We start from the raw sequence: 18,883 nt of genomic DNA, 5'->3' as shown, positions 1-18,883 counted from the left end.
TGGGCATGCCATTTAGGCAGGTTTTAGATGAAAAGTAAGACATCGTGGGCTGGGCGTGGTGGCTCACGCCTGCAATCCCAGCACTCTGGGAGACTGAGGCAGGTGGATCACTTGAGGTCAGGGGTCGAGACCAGCCTGGGCAACATAGTGAAATCTTGTGTCTACTAAAAACACAAAAATTAGCTGGGCGTTGTGGAGGGCACCTGTAATCCCAGCTACTAGGGAGGCTGAGGCAAGAGAATCACTTGGAATGGGAGGTGGAGGTTGCAGTGAGCCAAGATCATGCCACTGCCCTCCAGCCTAGGTGACAAGAGTGAGACTCTGTTTCAAAAAAAAAAAAAAAAAAGCATCATGGTTACATTTGGGCTCACTAGTTGTTGTTTTTTGTTTTTTGTTTTTGTGACGGAGTTTCACTCTTGTTGTCCAGGCTGGAGTGCAATGGCGCGATCTTGGTTCACCACAACCTCCGCCTCTCGGGTTCAAGTGATTCTCCTGCCTCAGCCTCCCATATAGCTGAGATTACAGGCATGCACCACCACGCCCGGCTAATTTTGTATTTTTAGTAGAGACAGGGTTTCTCCATGTTGGTCAGGTTGGTCTTGAACTCCTGACCTCAGGTGATCCGCCCTCCTCAGCCTCCCAAAGTGCTGGGATTACAGATGTGAGCCACCGCACCCGGCCAGGGCTCACTGTTAAGTTCCAGGCGGCACTCTCCGGCCTTCCGCTGCCTTCCCCAGATCAACATGAGCTCCTTGCTGCTTCTTTCCTTCCTTCTTTTTCCTTCCTTTCTTTCTAGGAATAGTGTTGAGTTCATGGGCTTTGCTGATACGTATTTCTAAGGGCAGGCGCTTATCTGTTGGGAAAGCTGAGATGCTGGTGAGCCCACAGGAAGGAGCAAAAAGAGAGGCTGTTCCAGGCTTACAAATGATCACCTACAGCAGGGCTCAGCAAACACGCCTGGGGGCCAAATCTGGCCCAGCACTTGTTTTTGTCAAGTTTTACTGGAACACAGCCATGCCCATTTACTTATTGTTTATGGCTGCTTTCAAAGTACAAAGGCAGAGGTGAGCAGTTGAAACAAAGACTGTTTGGCTAGCAAAGCCTGAAATGCTTATTATCTGGCCCTGCAGTTGTAACTCCTCATCTACAACAGTGCCCCCCTCCATGAGGGATATGTGCCAAACCCCACGTTTCCTTTTTTTTTTTTTTTTTTTTTTTTTTGAGATGAAGTCTTGCTCTGTCGCCTAGGCTGGAGTTCAATAGCACAATCTTGGCTCACTGCAACCTCCACCTCCGGGATTCATGCGATTCTCCTGCCTCAGCTTCCTGAGTAGCTGGGATAACAGGAGTGCACCACCACACCCAGCTAATTTTTGTATTTTTAGTAGAGATGAGGTTTCACCATGTTGGCCATATTGGTCTCAAACTCCTGACCTCAGGTAATCTGCCCGCCTTGGCCTCCCGAAGTACTGGGATTACAGGGATGAGCCACCACGCCCGGCTCTGTTAATTGGAACATGTTTCTGTTCACGTCTTCCACCCACAAATCTAATGGCCTTTCCATCTTAGCTAAGCGCTTATGCACCGTGGCTGTAACTTTTGCTGCTTGAGGGATGATGGCAAAACTAGCACAAAATTCTTTTTCCTTCTTCACAGTTTCAAGGATAGAAGGTTCATTCTTACCATAGATCTTGCAACCTCAGCATATGACTTTTCCTTCCTTCCTCAAGAACCTTTCCACCCAAAGGAAGCCCTGTATGGCTTCTCTTTGGCATATCTGCATTGCCAGCATCACTGCTTGCACTACGGGGCAATCATGAAGTAGAATACAATTGCTTGATCACAAGAACCGTGGTATCACAACAGTTGATCTGATCATGGAGCTGGCTATGTAGTGACTAACATGCAGGTAGTGTAGATGGTGTAGATAAACTGGAGGAAGGGGTGATTCACGTCCCAGGCGGGACAGAGCAGGACGGCATGAGATTTCACCACTCTGGTCAGAATGGCACACGATTTAAAACTTATGAATTGTTTGTTTCTGGAGTTATATTTTCTGATAGAGGTTTACTGTGGGTAAATGAAACTGCAGGAAGCAAAACTCTGGATAAGGGGGGCTACTGTCTAGGAATAGTTCATACTCTAGCCCTACCCATCTCCCCACTGCCATCTGTACCCAGAGTCATTATGAAGACTTGAGAATTTTCAGAAAATATGATTTAGTAAGTGGAAGGGAAGGAAGTGACAGAGAGAGACATTTTAGGGAAGAAGCTAGCACGGTATTTCCTCTAAAAGCAACCTTGTCATCCAGGATTCTGTGTAATTTTATCTTTAAATTTCATTTTTAAATGATACAGATAAACTCTTTAACAAGGATTCTGTTTAAAATGTACATACTTTGCTAAGTGTCCCAAGATCACTTGCCACTGTTTAAATAGGTTTTAAGTCAGATTGCTTTCCTAACAAACACACTGCTTGGAAAAATGGAAAAGGTTGGTTTGTTTTTTGGTCTTTTGGGTTGTTGGAGGTGGTTCAATGAGAGAACGTGTCTTGGAGAAGGAGAAAGGAGAGGCTGTCTGGGAGGGGAGACGGTGGGGACCTCAGTGGAGAGTTCAGACCAGGATGAAGGCTCTGAGCTCCGGGGGCCTGTAAAGACAGCCGGCATCAAATGAGCAAGAGGGGATGACACAAGGGTTCAAAGGCAAATAGAAACCCATTCAGAATATTGCATAGGGCCAGCCCTGCCTTCAGGAAAAAAAGGGAAGGAAACTTTTCATCCTCTCCCTCCATGCCAAGGGGCCCTTGCTCCCAGAAGCTAGCACCCCGACTGGCAGGTGACCTCCTACTGCCTGTCACTCACATGGCTTCCCGCCCCTCCATCCTCATGACCATCACTCCTGCAGCACAGGCTCCGATTACCTCTCAATGGGGCTAGGTACAGCAAAGGCCTCCAAATCCATCTCTTCACCTCCATCCTGCCTTTCTTCAATTCCACTCCTCCTCTGCCCCGCTGCTTGAGTAATCTTAAAAACTCTGACCCTGTCACTCAACTGAAAAGCTATCAGTGAGTCACTTTCCTTGTAAAAGAAGTCAAAATTCCATAGTCTGAAACTAGAAGCATGGGCTGAACATTTTGCTTAATAGACTTTGTGGCTCTCTGGACAGACTTCAAAATTTCCTATTTGAGGACCACTGTACATGTTATTTTTCTGTTCCAGAATGTCATCAGTTTCTGCAGGTGTTCCTGTGGAAGTCCTATGGAATAGTCAAATGCCACCCATCCATTGAACCCCTGCTGATCCCCGGAAGGAATCAGATCTCTTCTCTAGGTCAGTATTGCACATGGCTCCTTGAGGATTCATTATGCTGAAAAGGGGAATATGAAAAGTACAGAAATGGCCAGGTGCGGGGGCTCATACCTATAATCCCAGCACTTTGGGAGGCCGAGGCAGGCGGACTGCCTGAGCTCAGGAGTTCGAGATCAGCCTGGGCAACACGGTGAAACCCCATCTCTACTAAAATACAAAAAAAAAAAAAAAATAGCTGGGCGTGGCGGTGGGCACCTGTAGTTCCAGCTACTTGGAAGGCTGAGGCAGGAGAATTGCTTGAACCTGGGAGGTAGAGGTTGCAGTGAGCCGAGATCATGCCACTACACTCCAGCCTGGGCAACAAACAGTGAGACTGGGTCCCCCCCCGCCAAAAAAAAAAAAAGAAAGAAAAAAGAAAAATACAAGTACAGAAATAATCATAATTCATTATGGAATATAAAAAATGCCACAAGAGAAGAAACAAGATTGGGTCTGCCATCTCTGTATCCCCAAAGCACCCAGCACAGTGCTGAGTGTGGACGGAGATGTCGGGCTGGCCGTCATCCAGCACTGATTCATACAATGCCTTGGTTGTAGGCACCTGCAGGGTCATGTTATGAACTACTGCGGTTGTATCTGGTATCAGCGGGAACAATGCTAGGAAGAATTCCAGATGTCTGCCCCAGGAGCTAAAGAGGAAGGGTAAGTGGGTGACACAAAGGCCACCTTTTTGCTACTCATAGCTTAAAAGATAATTCCACAGATATTTACTAAGTAGATATATTTGTTTCAAGGGGAAATAAATTTGAATATCCAAACAAAAGCTTTACCAACAAATTTTGGAAAACACATGCCCATTAACAAACCAGGAGCTGATTTTCTGATTGTAAGTGCTAAAATGTGAGAAACAGGTAAAACTGGCAATCAGAGAAAGCAGAGACGACTGAAGGCTTGGAGGAGTTAGAAAGTCTCTGTCAGGAGGCCAGATGTGGTGGCTCATGCCTATAATCCCAGCAGTTTAGGGGGCTGAGGCAGGTGGATCACTTGAGGTCAGGAGTTCAAGACCAGCCTGGCCAACATGGTGAAACCCCATCTCTACTAAAAAATACAAAAATTACCCAGGCATGGTGGCAGGTGCCTGTAATCCCGGCTACTCAGGAGGCTGAGGCACGAGAATTGCTTGAAATCAGGAGGCTGAGACATGAGAATCGCTTAAACCCTGCAGGCAGAGGTTGCAGTGAGCCAAGATCATGCCACAGTACTCCAGCCTGGTTGACAGAGCGAGACTCTGTCTCAAAAACAACAACAATTAAAAAAAAAAAAAACAAGGCAAGCAAACAGTAATAGTAGGGGGTGGGGTGAGGAGTTTGTCCTAAATTGCTCCATTTCTTTGTGAAATTTCTGCCCTGGATTCCACAGGGGAACTTCTGACCTCTTGTATTTTGCTTTATTTCTCAGGCTGTGTGCTACCATGTTGCATAAGATGTGGCTAAAAGGAGGAAAATGTAAACAAACAAAAAAAATTCCAAATCTTCCAATGCACATGAAGTAAGGTGGGGTTTCTTCCCCCCACCAGCACCCAATGCCCATTTATCTAACTCATTTATGCACCATCAAAGATCATTTTGTTGGCCAGGTGCAGTGGCTCACTCCTGTAATCCCAGCACTTTGGGAGGCCGAGATGGGCAGATCACTTGAGGTTAGGAGTTCAAGACCAGCCTGGCCAACATGGTGAAACACTGTTTCTACTAAAAATACAAAAAATTAGCCAGGCATGGTGACGTGCACCTATAGTCCCAACTACTTGGGAGGCTGAGGCAGGAGAATCGCTTGAACCTGGGAGGTGGAGGTTACAGTGAGCCGAGATCATGCTGCTACACTCCAGCCTGGGTGACAGCGAGACTCTGTCTCAAAAAAAAAAAAAAAAAAAAATCATTTTGTCATTTGCCTATAATCCAGCACAATAACTGAAACTGAAACTAAGTGAGGATCTCCTGTTCCTCTTAAGAGTAAGATTCTGACAGTGCAGCAGCATTATCTACATTACAGTCTCAGAAGACACATCTCAAGGATTTTTGTTACCTTAAAGGCTTAGTGAAGCTCATAAACAGAGTTATCCTGAGATATACGGTGCAAAAATGAGCCACATTACCCTGTTCCCACCTTGTGTGGTTATTGCCATAATTTTGTCTATGGCAGAAGAAATTTTTATTTCAGTTTCATTTCTGAACAGCCATCTTCGAGTCTTAATATATTCTATTTTGGCTGGGCACGGTGGCTCACGCCTGTAATCCCAGCACTTTGGGAGGTCAAGGCAGGCGGATCACGAGGTCAGGAGTTTGAGACCAGCTTGGTCAACATGGTGAAACCTTGTCTCCACTAAAAATACAAAAATTAGCCAGGCATGGAGGCGGAGGTTGCACTGAGCTGAGATTGTGCCACTGTACTCCAGTCTGGGCGACAGAGGATGACTCTGTCTCAAAAAAAAAAATTAAATTAAAAAATATATATACATATATATATATATTCTACTTTACATTTCAACTTGTGGACCACAGACATAAACCTTTAAAGACATATAAGCTGAAATTGACTAAATAGGAGTGGTATAAATACGAGGAAAATTTGGAACGGGAGTGAGAAGGCATCTTGGAACACTAATGAAATGCGCAAAGACAGGAAGCAACTTACCTCCCGTGAGAAAGTCATTACATGACTTCTACATATTATGTTCATAAAAGAAATTAACTTGAGGGCCAAGAAACTTTATTATATGCTCCAATGATTCATATTTTATTTTCATTGAAATCTGAAAGAATTTTTCAAATCCAAAGAACGATAATAAAGTTGATTGCATAGTAAGGAAATTTTTTTAACTGTATTTCCTAATGCTCCATGCTATGATGTCAGTCTTTCTAGGCTGAGAGGCCATCAAGCACTCCTAACGTAGACATAAAACAAAACAATCTAAAATATGGTAAGACCTACATATGTTCTAATATTTTCTTCCCACACCCCAAGGGATCATCTGGCTTCTCCTCTGGGTGTGCCTATTCTATTATGGAGACCACTGCTCTTTGAGGATCCATGTGAAATACAATATTTGCTTTTCTGGCTAGGAAACGTGGCTCATGCCTATAATCCCAGTACTTTGGGAGGCTGAGACGGGAGGATTGCTTGAGCCCAGGAGTTTGAGACCAGCCTAGAAAACATAGGGAGACCCCGTCTCTACAAAATATACAAAGAAATTAGCTGGGCATGGTGGCATGCAACTGTAATCCTAGCTACTCAGGAGGCTGAGGTGGGAGGATCTCTTGAGCCCACGAGGTTAAGGCTGCAGTGAGCCATAATTGTGCCATTGCACTCCAGACTAGGCAACAGAGTGAGACCCTGTCTCAAAAAAACAAAGCGTTTCTATGCAAATGACATGAGCTGTTTACCTAGAGAACTGCAAACTCCTTAGATAAAAATGCAGCAAGGGGCCGGGCGCGGTGGCTCACGCTTGTAATCCCAGCACTTTGGGAGGCCGAGGCGGGTGGATCATGAGGTCAGGAGATCGAGACCACGGTGAAACCCCGTCTACTCAGAGAGGCTGAGGCAGGAGAATGGCGTGAACCTGGGAGGCGGAGCTTGCAGTGAGCCGAGATTGCGCCACTGCACTCCAGCATGGGCGACAGAGCAAGACTCTGTCTCAAAAAAAAAAAAAAAAAAAAAAAAAAAAAAAAAAAAAAAAAAAAAAAAAGATGCAGCAAGGCCAGGTAGCCAGTTGGAACAGGCCCCTGGGAGTGTGACACGGGAGTAAGCCTAATTCAAACTTCAGCAGTTTTCCAGGCAACTCATCTTGGCCAAGTAATTACTCTTATCTCCTTTCTTCCTCCACCCACTTAAATAATCACTTCATCTTCTTAAATATAAAACCAAGCCAAACAAAAACCACCCCCAAATGTAAATCTTATTTTCTTAGCCCAGCAATCATTGCAGTCTTGTCTTTCCTATCTTGCTCTGGCAATCCGACATAAGGCATTGAGTTTCAAGCAACCTTTTATACATCCTGTGCCAGCTGAAGTGTTGCTTAAGGAACGTCTAAGTGAACTGAGACCTACTTGGGAAGTCCCGGACTGAGGTGGGGGAGAGAGAGAAGTTCAGTTTGGGGCAGTGGGGAGAAAATGCACAATTCAGGGAGCTGTGGATCGGCGTGTGTGACCACCTGCTGCGGGTTGGTGCCGAGAATGAGGCAGTTTCTGCATCGGCAGCTCTGGTCTATATAACAGGAACTGGTGTCTGGGAAGGCAATGAGAACAATGATATGCAAGCCAGTCTGTGCCCATGACGATCCGGGGCAGGCTGGGGGATCTGTGCTTCTAAGTTTCCCACAAACACCTTGGCCTCACTCCCTCTGTCCCCGAACTGCAGAAAACAGGGAGACAGTTGGGGGCCTAAAACCTCCCCTGGTCTCAACGCTGTGCACACAGAGGTCCCTGGGCATCGCCCAGCCCCTAGCTGGGAGACTCTTAGAAGCCTTGCCACTTTCACTTTTTATAATCTCGCTGAGCATCAGAATCACCAGAAACACAGACTCCTGGGCCCTACTCCACTCAGACCTGCCAAGGAGGCCTCTCCAGAGCGCACATGAGCCGGATGCAGGAGTGTGGAAGCTCCCTGTGCCCATTCATGCTTTTGCATAAACAGTGATCCTTCTGCATTTCGGTAAAGTCTGTGAACTCTTAGCACTGCATTCATCTCTTTGTCCTGGCTCTTTTTTTCCCCTCACAGCTGCCTTGAGCTATAACGTGACTTTTCCAGGGGAACAAGTTTGCTATCAGCGGAGCCCTGCGGTCTGCCCTCTCACTGTAGATCTCCAGCTTATAAAATGCGAGGTTGGGACCAGTTACTCCCCAAGGTTCCCTGCAGTTCTGACACTTTATGGTTGTTTACCACAACCCACATCTCTGACACTCACAGTTCTGGGCTCTTTGGCCTGGTGCCTTTTTGGTCTTTTCACTTATATCCCACTTATTTCTTCACCAACTCCCCCTGGGATGTTTAATCCTTTGTTTTTGCTGCTGATTCATTAAAAACCAAGTCCTAAATTCCCTCTAGCTGCTTGCAGGTTTCTAACCTTAACCAAACAAAAAGAAAGAAATCTACTTATCTGTTAATGAGATGCTACCACAAATATCCTATTTTAAGGGAAGGGACACTGTGTTCTCCCAATGTTACACTTCAAAAAATGATGTCTAAATCACTGATATTCTTATCCCAGACAGAAATTCCCAGAAAGGAGTAGCAGAGAGACTTTCTCTCATCTGGGGACAGAAACAAATGTCCACTATGTGCTAAGGCCATTTTAAACGATTTTTTTCTTTTTAATTTTTTTTTTTTTTTTTTTTTGAGACAGGGTCTGGTTCTGTCACCCAGGCTGGAGTGCAGTGGCACCCATCTCGGCTCACTGCCACGTCCGCCTCCGGGGTTCAAGCGATTCTTGTGCCTCAGTCTCCCTCGTAGATGGGATTATAGGCGTGAGCCACCACACCTGGCTAATTTTTTTGTATTTTTAGTAGAGATGGGGTTTTGCCATATTGGCCAGGCTGATCTCGAACTCCTGACCTCAAGTGATCCGCCTGCCTAGGCCTTCCAAAGTGCTGGGGTTACAGGTGTGAGCCACTGTGCCCAGCCCAGGCCATTTTAAATTCATGGTATGCTGGGGTAGACAGTGGAAGACGACCAAACCTTACGACGAGAGGTATGCAGGGGGCATTATGGGATGGTGAGAGGGCACACCAACCATCCCCCGCCCCCAGCTGCACATCTGTCCAACCATCCATCTCTCTCCATACACACACAGTGACAGCGAGGACCTGGGAGACACAAGTGAGCAAACCTGACGGGGGCCCTGCCCCCGCAGAGCCTCTACTCATGGAGGATGACATTAAATGAGCTGTCACTTGAATAACGATGTCGCTACAATCTGAGTTAAGGGCCAGGGAAGACGACATAGGGCACACTGCGTGCTGGGGGCCCAGGGAGGTAGGATGTGTCGCTCTGGGAAGACTTCCTGGAAGAGGTGAATCCTGAAGTTACATAAATTAGCAAGTGGAAGTCCAAAGAGAAGGGCAGACTGTTCTTGACCCAGGGGCAGAGTGGGGAATCCATAAGCGGAGGCTGCTGTGATTGCCCTGGGCTCAGAGAGACTGTGAGGCTCAGCCCACACTGCCCATAGAAGCAGCCTAAGTGGTAACCCTCTATCTTCAAGGCCTCAGGGGAAGAACATGCGCTCCCCTTAGAAGTAGAGAGCTCCACGCTGGTGTCTCTCAGCATTAACAGTTCTCTGAAGATCTGCCTTCCAGTCAGACTCTGTGTCTTTCTGTTTTAATGCTAATCGCAGGTTTACACCCTTGGTGTTCATTGTTCTTTGTATTAGACTCTAAGTTCAATTTGCCAGAAAAAACCAGGTCAACGCCACAACAAGAGAGAGTTTCCCATCTAGGACACCATGAATCAACCAAAAATCATACATTCAGATTCTGCAACAGAAGTCCTTACTGCCCGGACACAATTTGGAAGCATTTAGAGTGGACATTTGATCAATTATTCAGTCCAAATAAAACACAAGAGGTCCTTTCCTTTCTTTCCACAGGCCTCATATCTACACTCGAGGGTACTGGCTTTCAGGTTCCCATGCCCCTGGCAGTTCCACCAACAAAGAATCAAACACCCATATTGGACTCACAGAATCGGAAGGTCCTGCTTTGCTCTTCTTTCCTTGTAAGAAACAGGTCCTTTATTCCTTTTAAGACCTCAATTGCCCAAAAGTTCTCTAAGATTTTTCCAAACTTGTGATTTCCAAAAATGTTAGAACTGATTCGCTTGATGGCAAAGGAAGCCGGATACGGGTCTCCTGATTGATGTGCTAAACAAACTCTTCCGAGCTGAGCTTTACAATTGCAGATTTGGCAAAGACAACCATTGCTTCCATTTTTTTCTTTGTTAAAAATATAAAAAGGGAGAGAGTCCCCAATCACTTAATAACTATCACCCATTTCACACTCTATTATTACTGAAACTCTTCCTCTTCTCTTCATTTTAAAGTTTCTCTCTCAGAAGGCTAGAAAATAGATTTTTCATAAGAAAAATCTTTTTTTCTTTTCTTTTTCAAAGAAATTATTTACACTTAAGAACACATACTTTTTTTGAATAGCCAATAATCGCAACACATGTGCCACTCATTTTATTGGAGATCTTAAACATTTAAGTGACATGCCAGATTCTCATTTAAAATATTGTCATTGAATTGCCAGACAAGGTGGCTCACTTCTGTAATCCCAGATATTTGGGAGGCAGAGGTGGGAGGATCGCTTGAGGCCAGGAGTTTGAAACCAGGCTGGGCAACATAGCAACGCCCCATCCCTACCAAAAAAGTACTTAAAAAATTAGCAGGATGTGGTGGCGTGCACCTGTACTCCCAGCTACTCAGGAGGCTGAGGTGGGAGGATTGCCTGAGCCCAGGAGTTTTGAGGTTACAGTGAGCTATGATCGCACCACTGCACTTCAGCCTGGGTACAGCCAGAGCAAGACCCTGTCTCTAGAAAAAAAGAAATTGTCGGGCCAGGTGTAGTGGCTACCGACTGTAATCCCAGCACTTTGGGAGGCTGAGGCGGGCAGATCACCTGAGGTCAGGAGTTCAAGACCAGCCTGGCCAACATGGTGAAACCCTGTCTCTACAAAAAATACGAAAATTAGCTGGGTGTGGTGGCAGGTGCCTGTAGTCCCAGCTACTCAGGAGGCTGAGGCAGGAGAATTGCTTGAACCTGGGAGGCAGAGGTTGCAGTGAGCCGAGATTGTGCCACTGCACTCCAGCCTGGGGGACAGAGTGAGACTCCGTCTCAAAAAAAAAAAGAAAAGAAAAGAAAAGAAATTGTCATTGCAGAGCAGAAAATGAAGAGAGATTCGGGGAAGAATGGCCAGTCAGGTAGAACAGGGCCATGGGTGGGATGGGGGAAGGGCTGGACTTTGATATTTCTGAGACCAAATTGGCAGTCTTTAATCTTGGATGTGGTGGTGGCGACAGTGGGGGTGAGTCATGGCAGACAGCGACCCCTGTCACTGAAGCCAGACCCCACTGAGATGACAGACAATTATGCAAATGATTGTGGGGTTTCACCATCATGTTCTCATTCTCTTTTTCACTGGCTTCTACTCCTTAAACTTGATATTCACCACATGGTTTTACTCTAAGCATGGATGGAGCTTTCTGAGAGGAAAATCTCATTGCTCTTTATTGTAGCCATTAAAAATAAATCATAAGGGGACACATGGCAGATCCTCAGCATTTGTATTACATTTGCTCAGCTTAAGTGCTCAGAGCACACCACGACATACAGGTGCAAAAATAGTCCATGTCTGGCTAGAATTTGGCGGCAGGTTTAATCATCATCATCTGTGATATAAAAGGCTTTTTGTAATTCAGTTGATTAAAACAGTACCACATTTCTTTAAGTGGTCCTTTCATCTTTAAAAATGCTGAAACAAAGAATCACGGATTGTGAACATATAACTAAAAAAGAAATAACATTTTTTCAGTAGTTCAGCACCTTTATAGGCACAGCAGGGCTGACCCTGGTAGACTGTGAAGCCTGGGAAATGTCCTCTCCCGGCTGCCCACACTTTCTGCCCCCTGCAGAGCTCTGTCTCAGGCCTGGTTCCCCTGGGCTGAAACGAGAGCTCAAGAGATGGCTGAGAAATGATGGGTGTTGAGGCTTCGGTGATGGCCAGGCATGAAGCCCCGTTCCACCTCCTCCGTGAGTGCCTTCTGATGGAGGTGGAGCAAAAGGGGAGGGAGGTGGAGGTGGTGTCCTGTCTGGTGCACAAGGGAAGGAGAATTGTCAACGTAGGATCAGTGCTGGTTTCTCCACTGAAGATAATGGGCTTAGGATCAGTGTATTAAGAGCTTCTGGTGACATGACAGAGAAACCCAGAAACAGAGCCAGGACAACAGGTACAATGGTGGCGAAATATTGCCGAGAGGCTTAGCTTCCCCTTAGAGGCAACACAAAGCTTCCCAAATCCAGTGTGTTATCACAAAATGCATTGAAATTCCCTTGAAAAACTACAGTAATAAACTCATAAAACAATGTGTGAGTAATTGGTAAACTTTTCTAAAGATAATGTTTTTGGTGATGGTGGGAACTGGCCTATGCTACAAGTGTAAATTACTATAATCTCTCCAGAAAAAAACCTTTTACCAAGCAATTTTACTGCTATAAGCCATGTAAGGAAATGTCCAAAAAAAAAAAAACAAAAAAACACAGAGAGATATAGGAGCAAAGATGTTCTATACGAAATTACATTTTTAAAAAAATTGAATATAAAATGTGAAGTACATTGGTGAAACAAATTATGGCACTTTCATGTTAAGGAATATTAGCCATTATAAATCATGTTTCAGAAGACCCCTTAATGACATAGGGATACGTTCACGATTATGTCATTAAGACCATAACGTTTCATAAGTATGTTAATATAAGGTCAATTAAAAATACAAATGTGCTTAAAGAAAAAAATTAGAAAGCCACAGCAAACTATTATAGATGGCTATCTTTGAATATAGGATTGCTGGTGATTTATCCTGTCTTTAGGATTTTTTTGGGTTTTTTTGGTCAAAAACATTTACATAGTAAAATATTACTTTTATACTAAGAAAAACTCATATAAATTATGCATAATTTAAATTATATGTAGTCATTAGAATTATAATTTATTTAAATTGTGAGTTTAATAATTTAAATAAAAATACATTACATAACATGTAATATATTTAATATATGTGATAGGTTATTTATTAGAGCTTCATATACTAGTATTTAGTATATGAAGTTTGAATTAAATAATTCCTTGCACTTTTTTTGCAAGAAAGTATGACTGAAGAAATTTTTTTTTGGGCCAGGTGCGGTGGCTCACGCCTGTAATCCTAGCACTTTGGGAGGCTGAGGTGGGTGGACTGCCTGAGCTCAGGAGTTCAAGACCAGCCTGGCAACATAGTGAAACCTCGTCTCTACTAATGAAAATACAAAAAATTAGCCAAGCGCGGTGGCGTGCATCTGTAGTCCCAGTTACTCGGGAGGCTGAGGCAGGAGAATTGCTAGAACCTGGGAGGCAGAGGTTGCAGTGAGCCAAGATCACGCCACTGCACTACAGTCTGGGCGACAGAGCAAGAGTCTGTCTCTAAAAAATAAAAAATTAATAAAAAAATTTTTTTAAAATATGTGTGTTTGTAAGCTCTCTACAAAGAGCTGTTATGCTCCGTCAATGGCTTGGAGGCTCAGCAGAGGGGGTGCAGATGTGCTGCAGGGCTGTCCTTGCCGCAGACCCGGGGCTTACTTAGCTTTCCACTGAAAGCTGGCTGAGATATCTCCGGGCACAACTGCTGAGCAACGAGATCCTGCTCAGCAGGGATGAGCCCTCCAGACCGTGGGAACAGGAGGGGACGAGAGCAATGAGGAACGCCCTGGGCTGGAGAGCTGCTAGTGAAGGATATACGGTAAGAAAAGGTGAGAATGCTGGAGCTGTGCTGGAGCTGAGGTCTGCTGCTGCACCGCCACATCACTTCCCTTCTTGTACCATGGAAAACAAGGAGCAGAGGGTAACTGCCGTGCCAGCACAGAGCACAGGGAGCCCCTATACTGCCATCATTCAGAAAACGGTTATAATAAATCTAAAAGCTTATGATGTTTATGTGAATGGTACACCCTTACAAGTGACACCTTTGTGCAGTCCACAACCTGCACAACCATGCTTGGTAGCCCTAGGTTTCCAGGAACAAAAAGGAAGACGAAAAGCAACTTTTCCCCCTTTAAATATAGCTTATTGTGGTAAATGAGATGCGTCTTTCATCTTCTAAGGCCTTATTGTAAGCGAAGCTGATTTTCCAGTGCTTACCTATGCTGCCTTGGTTCAGGAGAGTGGGAAGGAGGAAGGGGCTCCAAGGGGCAGAGAGAGGGCGCCCACCCGCCCCACAGCTGTTTAGATGGGGAACAAGGGCTAGCAAGAGTTCACACTAAAAATGACACATCTTTCAGATTTGGGACACAAAGAAGAGACCACAGAGCCTTATATTATTATTATTTTTTGAGACAGGGTCTTGCTCTGTAGCCCAGGTTGGAGAGCAGTGGCATGATCATAGCTCACTGAAGGCTTGATCTCTCAGGCTCAAGTGATCCTCCTGCCTCAGCCTCCTGAGTAGCTGGGACTACAGGCACGCCCCACCACACCTGGCTAATTTTTTGTCTTTTTTGTAAAGATGGGGTTTCGTCACGTTGGCCACGCTGGTCTCCAACTCCTGAGCTCAAGCAATCCACCCACCTTGGCCTCCCAAGGTGCTGGGATTACAGGCATGAGCTACGGCACCTAGCCTTTTTATGTTATTTTAACATTCCACTTTGAACCAGAAATCTCTCCATCCAAGTTTAAATTCTAATAGTAGTTGTCAAACACACTAGCAAGGCATAGCAGCAAAATCCTTGTATATGTTATAAAGCATTCTAGAAATTAATATATGCACTGAACTCAATATCCAGTTGTTTTGTTTTGTTTTGTTTTGTTTGAGAGGGAGTCTCACTCTGTAGCCCAGGCTTGAGTGCAGTGGCGAGATCTCAGTTCACTGCAACCTCTGCCTCCTGGGCTCAGACGATTCTCTTGCCTCAGCCTCCTGAGTAGCTGGAATTACAGGCACGCACCACCACGCCTGGCTAATTTTTGTATTTTTAGTAGAGACTAGGTTTCATCATGTTGGCCATGCTGGTCTTGAACTCCTGACCTCAGGTGATCCACCTGCCTCAGCCTCCAAAAGTGCTGGCATTACAGGTGTGAGCCACTGTGCCCAGCCCCCTGGGTTGCTTATCTTGTTTACCATTTCATTTTTTTCCTGAAAGGAAAAAAATCACCCTCACAGATTTTTCTCAGAGATTCCGAGAAAAAGATAGAAAGAATGCACTGGGGTCTTTTCCCATCATGGTCTCTATCATACTATCTCAAGCATTTATCCCCTAATCCTGGCGCCCAAGACTTCAGAAAAACGTAATTCCAACAGAAAACCAGGAGCACAGAGCCACTTACTGCTCTCTGGACAGAAGAGCTGGTTCCTTCGTCCTCTTCCCCGTCTGCCTCCTGGTCTTCGTTATCAGTCCAGGAGGACACATCTTCTACCGAGCTGGTCAGATCCGGCAAGCTCTTAGATGTTAACCTGAGGAGGTCCTCCGCGGAGTTTTCCTATGGGGACACAATTAAAGGCCCATCCATGAATTACTCCCCAGAACCAAGCAGTTCTTGAAGGCAACCTGGCAGAGTCAAGCTACATGCTCCCAACCCAAAGACTACATGGAGTAAAATGTTCTGTGTCTGCAAGGTTACCTCCAAGGTCAGGGGTGTGGACCCAATTTAAACCCAAACCCATTTTTCCCCCCAGAGAATGTGTGATTCTTAGCTGTTTCTTTCTTTCTTTTTTTTTTTGAGACAATCTTGCTCTGTTGCCCAGGTTGGAGTGCAGTGGTGCAATCTTGGCTCACTGCAACCTCCGCCTCCTGGGTTCAAGTGATTCTCCTGCATCAGCCTCCCAAGTAGCTGGGAATACAGGCATGAGCCACCACACCTGACACTGTATTTCTAATAGAGACAGGGTTTCACCATGTTGGCCAGGCTAGTCTCCAACTCCTGACCTCAAGTGATCTATCCGGCTTAGCCTCCCAAAGTGCTGGGATTACAGGCGTGAGCCACCACACTCAGCCTTTAGCTCAGTGCTTCTATGGGCAATCCAAGCTCCCTGAATTTAAAATCCCTTTATAAAACAATCATTTTTTTTTTTTTTTTTTAAATAGACAAGGTCTTATTCTGTCACCCAGGCTGAGTGCAGTGGTGCAATCATGGCTCACTGCAACCTCAAACCTCTGGGCTCAAGTGATCCTCCTGCCTCAGCCTCCTGAGTAGCTGGAACTACAGGCATGCACCACCATGCCTGGCTAATTAAAAAAATTTTTTTGTAAAGACAAGGTCTATGTTGCCCAGGCTGGTCTCGAACTCCTGGGCTCAAGCCATTCTCCTGCCTTGGCTTCCCAAAGTGCAGGGATTACAGGAGTGAGTCACCACACCTGGCCCAAGATCCTTGGCTGGCCTCCCCTGGGCTGCTTTCAGGGTGCTATCTAAAGAGGTCAGCATCTTTTTTTATTGATTTTTAAATTTTATTTATTTATTTATTTTTTGAGACAGAGTCTCGCTCTATTGCCCAGGCTGGAATGCAGTGGCACAATCTCAGCTCACCATAACCTCCACTTCCCCGGTTCAAGCGATTCTCCTGCCTCAACTCCCAAGTAGCTGAGACTAAGGCACGCGCCACCATGCCTGGCTAATTTTTGTATTTTCAGTAAAGACGGGGTTTTCACTATGTTGGCCAGGCTGGTCTCGAACTCCTGACTTTGTGATCTGCCCGCCTTGGCCTCCCAAAGTGCTGGGATTACAGGCATGAGCCACCGAGCCCGGCCAGATCGGCGTCTTATACAGCTGCTTCTGCCCCGTTCTCCAAACTCATCCCCCTCCTCCAGTCTCCCCACCAACCCACTCTGATGCCATACTGCCTTCCAAACCCTTTGGACTCTTCCTTGCCCACTGCCTTTTCCGCCAGCAGCTCCCTCTGCTGGGACCACCCTTCCTTTCACGACTGAGGCCCACGCGGGCAAGGCTTGAACACCTCTCCTTCTGAAAGCCCACCTGGGTCATCTCAGGAGCCACTCCATTTGCCTCTCCTTTCTCCTCTAAAGTCTTTGACTACTGCTTTCATCCCCTTGCAGTGTGTCTACTTGTGTATCTCCCCTGCGTGTCTGAGAACTGCTCCCACCTAACACCACTTCCATTCACTGCTGTGTCCCCAGGCCTAGCCCAGAGCTCACATATCCATGATCTCCTCCTTCCTGCTCCTGTGCCCATTTCCCCAGCATATGCTCATTAGGAAGAGATTCAGCGGGCCGGGCGCAGTGGCTCATGCCTATAATCCTAGCACTTTGGGAGGCCGAGGCGGGTGGATCACCTGAGGTCAGGAGTTCAAGACCAGCCTGGCCAACATGGTGAAACCCCGTCTGTCTCTACTAAAAATACAAAAATTAGCCAGGTGTGGTGGGCGGGCAACTGTAATCCCAGCTACTTGGGGGACTGAGGCACAAGAATCCCTTGAACCCGGAAGGCGGAGGTTGCAGTGAGCTGAGACTGCACCATTGCACTCCAGCCTGGGCAACAACAGCAAAACTCCATCTCAGGAAAAAAAAAAAAAAAAAAAGAAAAGAAACAAAAGAGATTAGATTGCTGAATCAAAATGTCAGATAAGGTCTTTTCAATGAAGGCAGTCCTTGAACAACTTTTAAAGGTCAACAAAAATACATGGAATAAAACTCCATTTATTTATTTATTATTATTTTATAGAGATGGGGTCTCGCTATGTTGACCAGGCTGGTCTTGAACTCCTGGCCTCAAGCGGTCCTCCCATCTCAGCCTCCCAAAGTGCCAGGATTACAGGCATGAGGGACTGCGCCCAGCCCAGACTTCATTTGGATGATTCTGAAGGGGCATCGCCAACACACAGCCTTCTGATCTTAGGTACAGGTAAGGCTAGAGTAGGTTGTAAGACGCAGGTGAGACCATGAAGGCCTTGCTGCAAATGCGGACCACACAGGAGCCAGAGCCCTCTGGGGAAATGCCGCAGCACATGAGAGCCAGGGGCCAGGGAGGGGACTGGGGCTCTAGAGCGAATCCATGGCTCTAGAAAGAGAGCAAGAAGAGCTACCTGTTCTCTCCACAGTCCTTTGCGTCGGCCATTTCCACAAGGAAGGAAACACACAGAACGTCTTAATCATATTTAATCACGTTGCTTGAGGGTTGACAGAAAAGAGGACCAAAAAATAAACGAATGAAACCCATCTTAACAATGGATGTTACTAAATATTAGCAGGCTGGCACCTAGGGACAGTGATGTTTGTTACTAGTTTCACGTTGGTTCCACCTTCAAAGTACCTGAAGATCATTTATCTTGGATCAGTAATTGTGAATACTATATTGTTAGGCCTTATCTAAGGAAAGGGAAAGAAAAAAGTGAGTTCAGTCCTCTTCTCTAATGTCAATTCTACTTCTGCTGGATTAAACGAAAAGAGTTTTTTGTTTTTTTTTAAATCCCAACTGGCAAGTAAAGGCATAGCAGCTACAGGATAGACTACTCTGCGAACACTGAAAATGGTGCTGGGGCTGGGTGTGGTGGCTCATACCTGTAATCCCAGCACTTTGGGAGGCTGTGGCGGGTGGATCAGTTGAGGCCAAGAGTCTTGAGACCAGCATGGCTAACATAGTGAAACCCCATCTCTACTAAAAATACAAACATTAGCCAGATGCGGTGGCACGTGCCTATAGTCCCAGCTACTCAGGAGGCTGAGGCAGAAGAATAGCTCGAACCTAGGAGGCGGAGGTCGCAGTGAGCCAAGATTGTACCACCGCACTCCAATCTGGGTGACAGAGCGAGACTCTGTCTAAAAAAAAAAAAAAAAAAA

At 45.8% G+C, this 18,883-nt stretch overlaps 1 protein-coding gene across 8 annotated transcripts in view; it reads right to left on the bottom strand.

Annotated features, from left to right (window-relative positions):
- PDZD2 (PDZ domain containing 2) overlaps positions 1-18,883 on the bottom strand; it is a 474,581-nt gene that overhangs the window by 81,079 nt on the left and 374,619 nt on the right. For all 8 annotated transcript variants that reach the window (XM_032135867.2, XM_058430032.1, XM_058430033.1 and 5 more), the window contains one exon: positions 15,420-15,572. In XM_032135867.2, the coding sequence (XP_031991758.1) occupies positions 15,420-15,572 (153 nt within the window). The remainder of the gene's footprint in view (positions 1-15,419; positions 15,573-18,883) is intronic.

This window comes from Hylobates moloch, unplaced genomic scaffold (assembly GCF_009828535.3).
Source record: "Hylobates moloch isolate HMO894 unplaced genomic scaffold, HMol_V3 SCAFFOLD_17, whole genome shotgun sequence".
NCBI lineage: Eukaryota > Metazoa > Chordata > Mammalia > Primates > Hylobatidae > Hylobates > Hylobates moloch.
This window is presented reverse-complemented; position numbering and strand designations above follow the sequence as displayed.